The sequence below is a fragment of the Staurois parvus genome, unplaced genomic scaffold (assembly GCF_062004578.1).
Source record: "Staurois parvus isolate SC_StPar_1 unplaced genomic scaffold, SC_StPar_1.0 ptg000392l, whole genome shotgun sequence".
NCBI lineage: Eukaryota > Metazoa > Chordata > Amphibia > Anura > Ranidae > Staurois > Staurois parvus.
Window position 1 is genome coordinate 6805752 of NW_028318188.1, and position 16327 is coordinate 6822078.

At 39.1% G+C, this 16327-nt stretch overlaps 1 protein-coding gene across 1 annotated transcript in view; it reads right to left on the minus strand.

Annotated features, from left to right (window-relative positions):
• Window positions 1–16327, minus strand: part of FCHO2 (FCH and mu domain containing endocytic adaptor 2) — a gene marked incomplete at its 5' end in the record, with an annotated part of 73375 nt that overhangs the window by 25920 nt on the left and 31128 nt on the right. The window contains 6 exons of the mRNA XM_089686188.1: window positions 1628–1757; window positions 4262–4377; window positions 7587–8054; window positions 9272–9357; window positions 12376–12415; window positions 12512–12536. Coding sequence (XP_089542314.1) covers window positions 1628–1757; window positions 4262–4377; window positions 7587–8054; window positions 9272–9357; window positions 12376–12415; window positions 12512–12536 — 865 coding nt within the window. The remainder of the gene's footprint in view (window positions 1–1627; window positions 1758–4261; window positions 4378–7586; window positions 8055–9271; window positions 9358–12375; window positions 12416–12511; window positions 12537–16327) is intronic.

Below are 16327 nucleotides of genomic sequence, written 5' to 3' on the forward strand. Positions count from 1 at the left end.
TTGCAACTGTGCATAAACCTTCTATTCGGCCACCACTAACTAATGCTCACAAGCAGAAATGGCTGCATTGGGCAGAAAAATAGATGAAGACTAATTTTCAAACAGTCCTGTTCACTGATGAGTGCCGTGCAACCCTGGATGGTCCAGGTGGATAGAGTACTGGTTGGTTGTTCCAAGAAGGCTGCGACGTCAGCATGGCGGTGGTGGAGTCATGTTTTGGGCCGGAATCATGGGAACAGAGCTGGTCGGCCCATTTAGGGTCCCGAAGGTGTAAAGATGACCTCTGCAAAGTATGTGGCGTTTATGACTGACCACTTTCTTCCATGGTACAGAAGGAAGAACTATGCTTTCCGTAATAAAATCATCTTCATGCATGACAATGCACCAGCTCATGCTGCAAAGAACACCTCTGCATCAATGGCTGCTATGGGGATAAAAAGGAAAAAAGTCATGGTGTGGCCTTCATCCTCCCCTGACCTCAATCCTATTGAGAACCTTTGAGGCATCCTCAAGCAAAAGATCTATGAGGGTGGGAGGCAGTTTACATCCAAACAGCAGCTCTAGGAGGCTATTCTGACATCTTGCAAACAAATTCAACTTTGTCCAAAAACTCATAAGTTCAATGGATGCAAGACTTGTGAAGCTGCTATCAAATAAGGGGTTCTATGTTAAAATGTAACATGACCTGTTAAAATGTTTAAAAAATTAGAATGTTGTTAAAAGTTTGATTGAAATATCTTTTGATTTCAGTAAATACGCTGCAAACACAACAAATGACAATTTTCAGTTCTTTACAACCTATAAAGTGTTTTGAAACTTACTTACTTCCATAATTTGGAATAGTGCATTGTAAGTGTTTTATGTTTAAAAAAAATACTGTTATCATTAGGAGGTTTGTTCAATAAAATTTGAATTGTACTCTTAATAGTTGATAACATGAGAATTATGCTGACTGTTATTTACATCAATTATTTAGGTAAATGAGAAAACTATAATTTGCATAATAATTTGGAACAGGGTGTAGGTACTTTTGTTTATTTTTTTAATAATTATTTTTACAAACTTTTTTTTTTCTCTGAAAGGACAGAGAGAAATACAATGTATCTCTCTCCTCCATTCAGAGAGAGAAACAAGGGGAGGGCTTCATAATGACTGATCAATGTTATAAACAGAGACTCACAGCAATCAGGTGACCCGGAATCGAGAGTTCCGGGTCCCGATGGTTAGAACAGGACCCGGGGCTCTCAGTGACACCCTGGTCTTTGTGCTGGGAGCGCGCCACACCGCACACGCCAGCAGAAAGACAGGTGCACAAATTAGCAGTCTCACGGAAACAAGCCCAGTTCTGTCAGGCCGCTAGTATGAGTGAGGTCAGCGTCAAGAGGTTAATATGATATGCTAACAGTATGTATTACTTTTTATATTAATCATTTTTCCGATAATAATACGTTTCCCCTATGTTTGTAATACATTTGAAATTTCCTTAAATCATAGTTTGTTAATGTTAACATGTTATTGTAATGAATAATGCTACACCCTTGTGGAACAGGAACTGGGAGCGTTTCCATGGTTACGACGATGAAGGAAAAGTCTTGACAGGTACATGACAGATGCACATAGCACTTACCAAAAGTGGGAGTATTTGCTGCACTAATTGAAGCAGACGAGGATATTGAAGAAGAGCTTTCTGCACGAGGCAAAGAAGCAGAGGAAGGGGGGCTAGTGTTAGATGTCACAGGAGGGCTGAACGGTCGCGGCTTTAAAGGAAACACAAATAAAACTAATGAAATACTAAAAAAATAAAGTTAATTAGTTGATATTTTTCTAAGAAAACTGCTTATTCATTAAAATAATCCTGGGCAAATATAGAAAACCACTTTTTGGCTTACCTTAAAGCATTTTTTAAAGAAATGTTAGGGAAACAGAACAAAATAAAACTATTTTGGGATGATTGAAGGAAAAAATAGCTGCAATGTATACATATGCAAATGTCTATGCTTCAGTCACATTATAACACATCGAGCATATTTGTTCACAAGGTGATGATACAGGTGTCCGAGTCTGCCTTGTCTCCAGAGTGGCTGATTGACATCACTGTGCTGCACTGGTGTGCAGAAAACGGGCGCTGAAAAAAATTACTGCATGCAACGCACTTACAGCATGCCTTCAGAAACAACTTTACGAAATGTCGTTCTGTGACATTTCAATAAAGTTTGTTTTAAAAAAGTGAAAAAAGTGAACAGCGTGAGGCGCCAGAATCGGCGCATCAACACTGCCTTTCCCGCAACACACACCAGCTGCTGCTTTGCATCGCAGCGGCTGGTGTGACTGTGCCCTTACAGTTACTGTTGTTCTAATGTATGTTCTCTACCAAACTACTAAGCCATCAAATGACTTGGGGCAATAGAGATGGGAAGGCCTGGGGGCCACTAGGGAGCACGGCAGGGGAAAGGCTCCAGTTTAGTTTGCTTGTGGGCTCCATCTTGTACCTCCTATAGTTGGGTGATTGCTGGAATACAGTAGATAATAGTTTCTGTCCTCTCAGGGCTTACATGACAGGTAGGAGGGTAGATTTGTCTAACAAATTAGTTTATCTTTATAACCTTTAACAATTTCTATCAATGTTCTCCACCATCACAGCATAATGTTTATCTATAGTCTGGTCAGTAAATTGTTTTTTTTCTTTTCCTCATTTCAAATTTTGAGATCAACATCAGCACAGTGGCTAAATGGTTAGCATTTCCGCCTGGCAGTATTAGGGTTGTTGGTTCGAATCCCAACCAAGATACCACATGCCTGGAGTCTGCATGTTCTACCTGTGCCTGTGTGGGTTTCTTCCGGATACTCTGGTGTCCTCCCACACTCCAAAGACATGCTGGTAGGTTAACTGGCTCCTGTCTAAATTGGTCCTAGTATGTGTATAAATGTAAGTTGGGGACTTTAGATTGTACGCCCCTTGAGGGTTAGGGAATGATGTGAATGTACAATATATATGTAAAAGCAATGTGTAAATTGACGGCGCTATATAAGTACCTGTAATAAATAAAATAATAAACATCTACAGTTTAGAAACATTTTAACAGTGCAATTTCTGCTGAGAGCTAAACTGCAAATATTCTTTTCCAAATGCTTCAAAGATAAAAAAACACATCCTGGCAGGCCAGAGGTGCCCTAAAGACCATATATACTACTTTATAGAGTGAAATGATGAGGACTGTAATGAAAGTGCAAGTAGCTTTTTCTTCCAGAGTTCTCATTCCAGAAACACTTTTTCTGCTTTGGATCATTACACATTCTAAAAAGCAAGTTCAGTTTACTTACTGAATAAGTTGTACTTTTATTTCAAGCATAATACTTTTATATACACTGCATGTTATGTTCCTAGTGTAACAAAATTACTTTCAAATTGTAAAACTACTCCACACTGAGGTTTTTGTTTTAATTTTTCCGAAAGTAAAATTTTTTCCCGGAAAAAAAACGAGGAAAAAAGTTTTTTTTTCTCATAGCTTCAAAATATCCAGAAATGTTACATCTCTAGTCATAGATGATCACGTGTGCAAGACCATGGCAACTGCAGATCAAGCAGAGGCTAAGATGACAACTTCCTTTGTTGTAAAGTATCGGAGGATTTACGTCCGCTTTCATAAAATAATAACTGAAGGATGACACTTAAAAGTACATAAAAACCACAGAACAGCAATCTATGCATGAAATGATCACAAGTGCATCTAGACTGCTTGTTAGCCGTAATGCAAAGGCCTAAAGGGGGAATACATTTCGATTTTCAATAAAAAGAATGCTATGGGATTTTTAGTACCACAAAGCATTTCCTATAATTACCACTTGCAAAAATTGCTCATTTCCTGTACATTAACCACCTGCACAGAGGTTTAGAAGGGTCCGAATATTATACCTCTAGCTAACTCCCCCTTCATAGACAGAAGTAAATTATTTTCTTGTTTGATCTGTGGTCTGGCTACTCCATAGTCCTTCAGGAAGAACAGAGCTGCAAAGGTGTTGCTTATGCCATCAGGCAAGTCACAAAAGAAGATGTGTGTTCCAGTTCTACAGACAGATGTCTCCCTGCCTGTCATTCAGGGGAATGACACCTGATATAATGTTGTCAGAAACTGACAAATAATCACTTTTGTTATAATTTAGAATCATTACTTTATCCACCTAGTCTAAGATGACACATCATACTATATTACCAATTAATGTTTCTGCATTATTATTGTACCAGGTTTTTATCAATACTCACTAATTCATTTATTCCACTGAGTTTGCCTGAAGGAAGCTTTGGTCTTGATGGAGGCCGTGGAGGGGGTACAATTGTGCCTACCGAGAGTGGTGTGGTTGGTCGTGCAGGTGGCGACACTGTTAGAGAAAACATGGTTTTAGCAACAATTAACGAATGTCTACAGTGCTAAAAAATGTTTAGCTCCTACTCTGAGAGGACCCCAAAGAAAGTTTTTAAAAGCAAATAAACTGATGAATTAAATCATACATTTGATGGAAAGTGCTTATTGTTAAAATATATGCTTTCCAAGATGCTACATTACTCTTTGACCAGAATGTTACTACATAGGTTAGATTCTTTGCTTTGACCACAAGCAGGTTCCCATAGTTGGTGCACTCCCCAGATGGACAGCTGAATAGCCAATCAGCAATTACCAACAATCACCTATGTTGTCATGTAGGAGAAATGAGTCACATGCTCCCCATGGGCAGAAGTGCCAGAAATTCCTGAAAGAAGGGGCATGGTAGTAAAGGGATGGTAAGCATATGAAGTTGGGGAGAGGAGCAGTTAAGTGAACTTGTTTTTTTGGCTTGCAGGGGGCAAAGCACAAGTTCCCTTTAAATTTTAGAATTCTCCATTTTAAGAAATTCAGGATTCTAGTATGAACAGCAGTCAGGGTAGAAATAACTCATGAAAGTCTTTTCATCTCTCATAATACTGTCCTAACATTACTTCAAGATGACTGTCCTACCAGACAAAGTAGCAAGGACATACAACTTCTCAAAATGACCAGTCAGTCTTGGCAGACCAGTCAAAGAGGTTTTCTGAGATGGACTAAAGTTCTCTGCCTTAATAAATACAAAGCCAAAATAATATTAGGTGACACTTAACAGCTTGGGTCCAGTTAAAACTCAACATTCCATTCTGCAGGTTACAGCCACAGGACAACATAAGTATTTTTTTATCTTTATATTTGTCACTACTCCTGCTTTATTAGCATATACACAAAGTACAAAGATTAATATGTCAAGGAACGTGCTTACACACACGATAACCAAAGCTCCAAGTTGGGTCAACAGGCTTCATTTTTGCTCCTTAAGGTTACTCCTGGCCCCACATATATACTAAAAGCAAACTGCCAAATGCAAACAATTTCATGTAAAAACTTGTAGGACTCAGTGTGACAATTCAGTATAAAACTTACTACAAAGCTACACCTACTGAAATATTCGTAAATGCTACCAACTCTCTCATCCAAGGCCCTAAAGCAACCCCGTTTGAACTCAGCCAATACAATATAATTAACAGGCCTGTTCATTTGTTTCTATAAATCAATGCGACGCATATGGTGACCAATCAGGACTCAGCTTATACAGCGGCTTCTTCAAGGATGTAGCATTTAGCTTTCAAACTGTGATAACCAGTGCCAACATTTTTGTACTTTTTTCTGTTCTGTAAGTGTTCTGAATTAAGAAAGACTAAGTGCACCTTTGCGATAATGTTAACATTGTGACAGTGATCACCGTAACTAGTTTATTTAGTGTGTTTAAAGCCTACATATTACATGCCATCAGTCTAGTATCTTGAAGTTTTACAAAAGGAGGGCACAGAGGGGATGAAACAGAAAAGCTTTAGAGTTTATTGGTGTTCTATGAAAAAGATCATAACCAATGTAAAGGTAGATGTGTATGCTTCCCTGATGATTCCTAACAGCCAATCAAACTAACCTTCAGAGCATGCATATCTGAAGAAGTCTGGGAAGGCCTTCTTTGACAATAAGACTAGGGGAATTCAACAGAGCACATGTCAATTTTCTGTCAGCATGGCCCTTTACAAAAAAAAAGCCTGCTCCAGATTAAAAATCCCTGCCGCCAATTTCAGTTGTTTGACTGAAACGTGTGGCAGATTCAAGTACTCCTTCAGAGAATCATTTTCAAAAAGTGGTGCTATGGCTACACTAAATTCAAAATGACTTAGCTCCAGGTTTTGTATAACAAAATTGGAGGTAATCAAGACCAACTGTAGCTTAGGTGTACAGAGATAGGCAAAGTGCCTTTCTCTGTATACTGTGCAGCAGGGCTGCATGTTTGCCTCTGCTATCACTTCCTCTCCCACACCTTTCACTGGTTGTTTAGGACGCTATCATATTCACAGTCAACTAGCAACCGCTGGCGTTGACCATGAATGAAGCCTGATTGAGATGCTGAAGGAGTAGTTTCCCATCTGGTCTGCTCTTTCCTTGTGATTAACTATAGACAGTGGGTGCAGTCTATAGCCAATAGCAGGCTGTCTATTGGCTAGGGAACTGTCCAATGCCTGCCGTCAATCAAAAGGGGGAATCTATGGGGCATTGCCAAAAGAAAGATGAGAGACATGAGCCCGAACAATGCAGAAGAGCTGAAGACCGCTATTGAAGCATCCTGGTCTTCCATAACACCTCAGCAGTGCCACAGGCTGATATCTTCCATGCCACGCCACATTGAGGCAGTAATTGCTGCAAAAGGGGCCCAAACCAAGTACTGAGTACATATGCATGTTTATACTTTTCAGAGGTCCGATATTGTTCTATGTACATTCTTTGTTTTATTGATTGCATGTAATATTCTAATTTTCTGAGATTGTGGATTTGGGGTTTTCATGAGCTGTAAGCCATAATCATCACAATTATGACAAATCACGGCTTGAACTATCTTGCTTTGCATGTAATGAGTCTATCTCATATATTAGTTTCACCTTTTAAGTTGCATTACTGAAATAAATGAACTTTTGCACGATATTCTAATTTTTCGAGTTTCACCTGTATAGCAGCTAGGATGTTTTGAAGTGCACTTATTCTTTTACCATCTATGATTTATGTATACCTTACTGTAAAGCTCTATAAAAGAAAAATGTAATAAGGCTACATTAGATGACTGTACATCTCAAAAGAGCTCACTATATATACACATCAGTGCAATGTATACAAGTATTTAGTACCAACGCAAAATAACTCTAAATGTTCATTAACATTTACACATTAAAACTCTTCACTCCATGCACATAAACACATGCAGTTTCAGCACAAAACATCCATTTTCAAAATACAAGTTTGCATACACAAGTACATCCATATGTAAATCCATTGAACACACAATATGCTTATGTCATATGCAAACCAATTAAAAAAAAATAGCAAATCAAGCTGCTTGGAAAACGAAAATCATATTAAGCATAACAAGATGCAACGGACACAAAATAATGTGAACAAAGGGATATGAGGTACTTGTCCACATAATGACTAGAAAAGAAGTCCACTATTTGGGGACCACACTGCACAACAAAGCAACACAAGGCATGCTTGTCATACCATTGTTTGTATGAACTGTAGGTAGGCTACAGTTTATAGAGGCAGACTTTGAAGACTTGTCAGAAGGATTTGAGTTTTCTTCAACAAATACATCATCAAGACAATAGTTGGCATTAGAGAAACCTACATATTCTTCAAGAACATAGTTCCTCAAAGTTCTCTCCGATAAATAATACCGCATGTTGTCAACTTTCTCAAAAGCGCTATGGAATCTCTGAATCTTCTTGCGACCTCTATTGTATGTTCTGCTGTTACTCTCATACAGAGCAATCTGTGGCCTTTGAGGTTGTGTGTTTTCTACCTGAGCTTTCATTGTGCCAACATTATGGGCAAAATTGGCACCAAAATCAGATTGTGTTGAGTCCCCGGGATCAGACATTGGGAAATCAAAAGTGAACTCAGACATATTACTTGAGGTCAGAGATGTGGGAGAAAAAGCAAAACTCCCAAAAGGCTCCTTTAGTGCAGCTGAAGAAAAAATAGGGGAGAAAAAACAAACATACAAACATTGAATGTACACTGCTAGTGCTAGTACGATCACCAAAATGCTTACGTTGATGTGTCTTGTGTCTCTAAAATGACGTGAACACCTTTTACCAAAATCTCATTTTTGGGTGAAGTGACTGTTTTAGTGCCTAACATACCAATGAACTACAATGGAGGAGGATAGGGCAGGTAAGCCTTTCATTACATATTTTGCTCTATTTGGTGTTGACAATAGATATGTAATCATAAAAAAAAAAAAAAAATAGTATAAAAGATTTTTTTTATGCGTTTTAAAAACATTTTAGATACACAAAACCACAAGTTTTCGCTGGGCACCATTACAAATTTGATAAGGAGAACATCAGACGTTTTCACAGCATCCTAGTGATTATGTGGGTATATAATATGGCATATAAAATAAATGAAAAGGTTTATTTAATAGTCTCATTAGCATGTTGATGAGGGGAGAAGGAAAAAAAACAAAGAGGGCAAAATATATACTTGAGACACTGCAGCTTAAAATATACCATTGAAAGAGTTTTTGTATAAGAGTTAAATAAGTGTTAAAAAAACCAAAAAACTTGTTGATCATGCCACAAAATTAGCAAGCTTGTACCTTCCTGCCTGTGCTGCACTGAAATCTTTGACAATGTTGGCCTGGCCAATTTAGTTTGTAAATGACAGAACTCACCCCTCCCGCCCCATGTTATGGAGAGGGAGAGGGAGAGGTTTTTGTTGTACAAAATGCTGCATCTCTGTATGGAGGCACAGATACACTGCAGTCAGTGAACCTAGGACAGGAAGTGTGCTACTGGCAGAATCAGATGGAAACAGGAAAAAGAAATTGAAAAAAAGAAAACAAATGCAGCCAACACTGTAAGCCCAACATTCTTCAGGTATGCTACCATGACCTTCAGGCACCCATAAGTACCTGCTCTCCATGAATGCTGTCAGTGAAAAAGGGTTTATATAAAATGACTGAAACCACGAGTATTAATAAACACTTGCCCTAATAGGACAATGAACTGCAAGTTCAGGTTCTAATACTAGATTTTCAAAGGAAGGGTCATACTTTTTACAATACAGAACCACAACAATAACACTACACTTTTCCCAATACTTACTTTCATTAAAATGCAGATATGACTGCAAATTATGACTAGCGTAAATAAAGGAAGAAAACAAAGTCTGAACTTTACCTGTAGAACTGGATGACGAGAGAGAAGAGGATTCAACTGAGTTGCCAAACAATGGGTCCCAGGCCAAAAGATCACTGTTGACTCTACTGGATAATGTGAAAACAGTAAAGATTGGAAAGACTATAGCTCAGTTTTAGTGGTGCTTAAAGCAAGGGCTTGTTCCTCCCCCAGCCTGTGACTAGAAAGTTAAAGGAGAAGCAGCAGGCTGATAACTTCATTGCCCTGTCACTCTTCCCCCTCCTCCTATCAGCACTGCAGCAAAACTAACTGACTCCTTGTGCTGCTTCTACCACTCCCAGTCTAACCTCTGCTGCTGTACAGGAACTGAAAGAGGCAGCATTAGGTCAAATTCAGGTACTTACACCGTTTTCATTTAAACTACAAACATTTAATGATGTATTTGTGAATACAAAGATGCATTAATTTGTGTATTTTTTTATCTGCCTCAAGTTTGGCTTTAAAAGGATAAATTTAAATTTTTAACCACTTGCCTACCGGGCACTTTTACCCCCTTCATGCCCAGGCCAACTTTCAGCACTGTTGCACTTTGAATGACAATTGTGCAGTCTTGCAACATTGTACCCATATGAAATGTTTATAATATTTTTCACACAAATAGAGCTTTCTTTTGGTGGTGTTATATTTCTTGCACTATAAAAAAAAAAAAAAAAAGCAAAACATATGAAAAAAAAAAGTCTTTCTTTGTTTCTGTTATAAAATTTTGCAAACAGGTAATATGTTTCTCCTTCACCGATGTGCGTTGATTAGGCTGCACTGATAGGCATCACTGATATGCAGCAATGATGGGCACCGATAGGCGGCACTGCTGGGCACTACTGATGAGTGGCACTGATCATCAGTGCCAATCTGTTCTATGACTATTGCCGGTTATCGGCAGAACTTTCCTCACACTGTGACAGCGTGAGGAAAGTGCTGCCGATAAATAGCAACTGTATTTACTCCGTGATCCGCTGTGTCATTGGACACAGCTGATCACGTGGTACAAGGGTGCTGTGATTAGCCTTTTACCTCATCACGTAGGACACAGCTATCACAGAGTTCATCGGGTGCGCGCGGGAGGGCGTCATATGACGCCCTCCCAGAATTAAATAACCGCGCTGTAGCTGTCATTTGGCTATAGCGCGGTTGGCAAGAGGTTAAAAAATAAATGCACAGTTTTCTGCAGGGGAAAAAGAAGGGGGAATTCTTTTAAACATTTTTTGTAGGAGCCTGGCAAGCACTGCATTCGAGATCAGCAGATCGCAGGTGCAAAGCAGAGCTCCTGCAGACTGTCAGTGTAAGGTGTCAGCTGGTACCTTTGTATGGACAGGCAGTTACACTCCGACAGGCTGAATCAATGAACTACCTACATTGCTCAACAGTGCCCTGGTAGTTCATTGAGAACAACATGCCAACAGCCGCAAAGGGTCTTGGTACTTGCAGTTCATTTACAGAATGAATGACACGGCCATGTTGGCAAAGCCCCGCACCGCCGTGCTCTTTTCAAATAGTGATAGCAGGTTCAGGAACATCCCCAACCTGCTATCAAAGGGATGGGGTGATCAGAAAGCAGCTGCAGGAGCATTTTACATGTTTCACCCTAAAAACGGATGGAACATGTAACATGATCCCAAAGGGGAGCTTATCCTTTAAATTACTGTTTATGTATGTTACCATCTGTCCTGCACATTACTACTCTGTCTTGATTTCAATTTCATATCCATCTGCAACCCTCCTGTGTGGAGCTCTGTGACCAAAGATCCAGGTGGTCGAAGGGTCCTATAAACTTTGAGCAAATGCAGTGATATAATAAGTGTACACTATGTATCACAATGTTTTTATGCCCTTAAAAGAAAACTACAATGTTTTAGTGTTGATTTTATTTTTTACATTTCTTTTAGGTTTATACATTTTGTAGGTTTTCTTTTAGAACATTCACATACAAATCTTTGACAAACATTGAATACAGCGCATACAAATAAAAAGATTATCGGAGAACTACAGATTATATAAAAGGGAAAGTAAAGAAAAATATCTTTTCTTTCAGACACACTAATGGAATTTACCAAAATTGGAGCAGCTTGAATATAGAGCAGCTGAGCATAGCAACCAATCAGCTTCTATCTTGAGCTTGTTCAGGTAAAGCTTTTAAAGTGAACGGTGGAAACTGAGTGGTTCCTGTGCACACCTGGTCTAGATTCTGCTTGCTCCAGTTTTGATAAATCCCCCTCACTGTCTTACTGAAACCTCTGATGGAGCCCTGCAAAAGTAAAAAGGGAGGAGTCGCTGCTCAGGCCCATTCATTTGCATGTGCAAATTTCAGCTTGAGCAACTGAGCTCTATAAACAAAAGGGTAAGGAGAAATTGGAAAAATGGAAAAAAAGCACCTAAATTGTCACCTAACTGCACATGAAAACACAAAAAAATTTAATATTTTTGTTTTTACTAGACTCAAAAGAATATATTTTTTAGTAATGACTATAATATATTACAAATTGCTGTATGTGCCTTTAGGTTTTATTTCCAAAAGGCAGAAAAGAACTGTTTTAAATAACGAAACAAGGAAGAGTGCACGCCAAACCCCACTAAAATATTTTACACTCCAGGCTTGGGCAATGTGCTCTTTCTACAAATCAAAGACTGGAAACATCTGCCCTGCTGAGACACACCCAGAAATATATCAGATACAGAAAACAGATCGATGCTGCACATGCATAATGAAAGCCGTGTTCCCATTAGGTGACAAAAAAAAAAATAATGACTGGCAATGGAGGACCAGGAGGTCTTCTAACATCTTACAAATTTGTGTATGGAAGACATATTCAGAAATTAGAGGGACATTTCTGTATGGCCCCAAATGTGTTCCATTACTAATTTTTATTGCTGTATGTGTATTTATCCGCACACAGGTTTGCTTCCTTCCAAAAGCATGCTTACAGTGAAAGGTCAGGGTTGGAGAACAAGTGGCAAGCACATGTCACAAGCAACAGCCAGACCCTATCCACATCTCAGCATAACAGAGATTAAGGACTACCAAATACCTAATCTGTCAGAATCTATAGGGGGCAACCTCACTATTCCAAATAAAAGTTTCAATGACTTACTCGGTTGTTCCTGGCATTTTTAGTTTGGTCATCTCTTCGCCTAAAAATAGACACAAAAGAAAATTTTTAGTATGTATAAAAAAAAAATAAGGGATTTGTGTAACAATACAAAAATTGTCACCCAAAATATGCTTACTTGAAGCATTCCGGATCATGTGTGCCTAGGGAAGAGGCAGACAGTTATTTCAAAGGCGTAAAAGAACACAAATGATATATCTTAGAAGCAAAAGTAAATAAAAGCATGTCTTCATGTCATTGTCATAATGTGACAGTGATTCCAAATTGTATAGGTCATGTGCATGCAGATTTACAGTTTACCTTTACTTAAAATCTGAAAGGCTGTTATAGCAGGCTTTCATTAGCACAGTTTATTGTAACCAATTCGTAAAAAATTTACCTTTAATTTATAATCCCTTATTAGAAAAAGCAGAGAACATTTATATATATATCTATATATATATACAGTGGGGATCGAAAGTTTGGAGACCCCAGCTAAAAATTTGTATTAATGTGCATAAAGAAGCCAAGGAAAAATGGAAAAATCTCCAAAAGGCATCAAATTACAGATTAGACATTCTTATAATATGTCAACAAAAGTTAGATTTTATTTCCATCATTTACACTTTCAAAATAACAGAAAACAAAAAAATGGCGTCTGCAAAAGTTTGGGCACCCTGCACAGTTAATATCTTGTACTGCCCCCTTTGGCAAGTATCACAGCTTGTAAACACTTTTTGTAGCCAGCCAAGAGTCTTTCAATTCTTGTTTGAGGTATCTTTGCCCATTCTTCCTTACAAAAGTCTTCCAGTTCTTTGAGATTTCTGGGCTGTCTGTCATGCACTGCTCTTTTAAGGTCTAGCCATAGATTTTCAATTATGTTGAGGTCAGGAGATTGTGAAGGCCATGGCAAAACCTTCAGTTTACGCCTCTTGATGTAATCCCCCGTGGATTTCGAGGTGTGTTTAGGATCATTATCCATTTGTAGAAGCCATCCTCTCTTTAACTTCAGCTTTTTCACAGATGGCATCAAGTTACCATACAATATTTGCTGAAATTTTATTGAATCCATTTTTCCTTCTACTCGTGAGATGTTCCCTGTGCCACTGGCTGCAACACAACCCCAAAGCATGATTGATCCAACCCCATGCTTAACAGTTGGACAGAGGTTCTTTTCATTAAATTCTGTGCCCCTTCTTCTCCAAACGTACCTTTGCTCATTCCGGAAAAAAAGTTCAATTTTAACCTCATCGGTCCACAGAACTTGTTTCCAAAATGCATCAGGCTTGTCTATATGTTCATTTGCAAAGTTCAAACGATGATTTTTGTGGTGAGGACGTAGAAGAGGTTTTCTTCTGATGACTCTTCCATGAAGACCATATTTGTACAAGTATCTCTTTATAGTGGAATAGTGTACCACAACTCCAGTGTCTGCCAGATCTTTCTGGAGGGATCGTGCAGTCAAACGTGGGTTTTGAATTGGTTTTCTCACAATCCTGCGAGCTGTTCTGTCTGATATTTTTCTTGGTCTTCCAGATCTTGCTTTAACTTCCATTGTTCCTGATGACTGCCATTTCTTAATTACATTCCGAACAGAGGATATTGACATCTTAAAACGCTTTGCTATCTTCTTATAGCCTTCTCCAGCTTTGTGAGCGTCAACTATTTTCAGTTTCAGTTTTCTAGACAACTGCTTAGAAGAACCCATGGTGCTGATTGTTGGGGTAAGGTCAGATGAGTCTGGGCATTTAAAACCTTTGAGATTGACATCACCTGGTCTTCCCAGACGGTGATTGAGAACAATCCATGACACTGGCAGGTCTCAGCTTTGCAAAGGGGGCAGTGCATGCTTTAAATTCTGCAGGGTGCCCAAACTTTTGCAGACGCCATTTTTTTGTTTTCTCTTATTTTGAAAGTGTAAATGATGGAAATAAAATCTAACTTTTGTTGACATACTATAAGAATGTCTAATCTGTAATTTGATGCCTTTTGGAGATTTTTCCATCTTTCCTTGGCTTCTTTATGCACATTAATACAAATTTTTAGCTGGGGTGCCCAAACTTTCGATCCCCACTGTAGATATATACAGTCAGGTCCATAAATATTGGGACATCGACACAATTCTAACATTTTTGGCTCTATACACCACCACAATGGATTTGAAATGAAACGACAAGATGTGCTTTAACTGCAGACTGTCAGCTTTAATTTTAGGGTATTTACATCCAAATCAGGTGAACGGTGTAGGAATTACAACAGTTTGCATATGTGCCTCCCACTTGTTAAGGGACCAAAAGTAATGTGACAATTGGCTTCTCAGCTGTTCCTTGGCCAGGGGTGTGTTATTCCCTCATTATCCCAATTACAATGAGCAGATAAAAGGTCCAGAGTTCATTTCAAGTGTGCTATTTGCATTTGGAATCTGTTGCTGTCAACTCTCAAGATGAGATCCAAAGAGCTGTCACTATCAGTGAAGCAAGCCATCATTAGGCTGAAAAAACAATACAAACCCACCAGAGAGATAGCAAAAACATTAGGCGTGGCCAAAACAACTGTTTGGAACATTCTTAAAAAGAAGGAAAGCACCGGTGAGCTCAGCAACACCAAAAGACCCGGAAGACCACAGAAAACAACTGTGGTGGATGACCGAAGAATTCTTTCCCTGGTGAAGAAAACACCCTTCACAACAGTTGGACAGATCAAGAACACTCTCCAGGAGGTAGGTGTATGTGTGTCAAAGTCAACAATCAAGAGAAGACTTCACCAGAGTGAATACAGAGGGTTCACCACAAGATGTAAACCATTGGTGAGCCTCAAAAACAGGAAGGCCAGATTAGAGTTTGCCAAACGACATCTAAACAAGCCTTCACAGTTCTGGAACAACATCCTATGGACAGATGAGACCGAGATCAACTTGTACCAGAGTGATGGGAAGAGAAGAGTATGGAGAAGGAAAGGAACTGCTCATGATCCTAAGTATACCACCTCATCAGTGAAGCATGGTGGTGGTAGTGTCATGGCGTGGGCATGTATGGCTGCCAATGGAACTGGTTCTCTTGTATTTATTGATGATATGACTGCTGACAAAAGCAGCAGGATGAATTCTGAAGTGTTTCGGGCAATATTATCTGCTCATATTCAGCCAAATGCTTCAGAACTCATTGGAGGCCACTTCACAGTGCAGATGGACAATGACCCAAAGCATACTGCAAAAGCAACCAAAGAGTTTTTTAAGGGAAAGAAGTGGAATGTTATGCAATGGCCAAGTTAATCACCTGCCCTGAATCCGACTGAGCATGCATTTCACTTGCTGAAGACAAAACTGAAGGGAAAATGCCCCAAGAACAAGCAGGAACTGAAGACAGTTGCAGTAAAGGCCTGGCAGAGCATCACCAGGGATGAAACCCAGCGTCTGGTGATGTCTATGCGTTCCAGACTTCAGACTGTAATTGACTGCAAAGGATTTGCAACCAAGTATTAAAAAGTGAAAGTTTGATGTATGATTATTATTCTGTCCCATTACTTTTGGTCCCTTACCAAGTGGGAGGCACATATGCAAACTGTTGTAATTCCTATACCGTTCACCTGATTTGGATGTAAATACTCTCAAATTAAAGCTGACAGTCTGCAGTTAAAGCACATCTTGTTCGTTTCATTTCAAATCCATTGTGGTGGTGTATAGAGCCAAAAATGTTAGAATTGTGTCGATGTCCCAATATTTATGGACCTGACTGTATATATATAAGTGCCTAGGCCTTGTCTTTGATCCTCACAGGTGTCTATTATACGTTTTGTACTATACAACCCACTGCTACTTCTGATCATTAGATTACATTGATGGTGTTATCAGGGGGTTGGTTCTTGGAACAGGAAGAGCTGTTCCACTCCAGCTGCAGATTTGTTTCTGTAAGTGCTACACAATTAACAATTGCCTGGTTTCACAAGGTATGAGGTC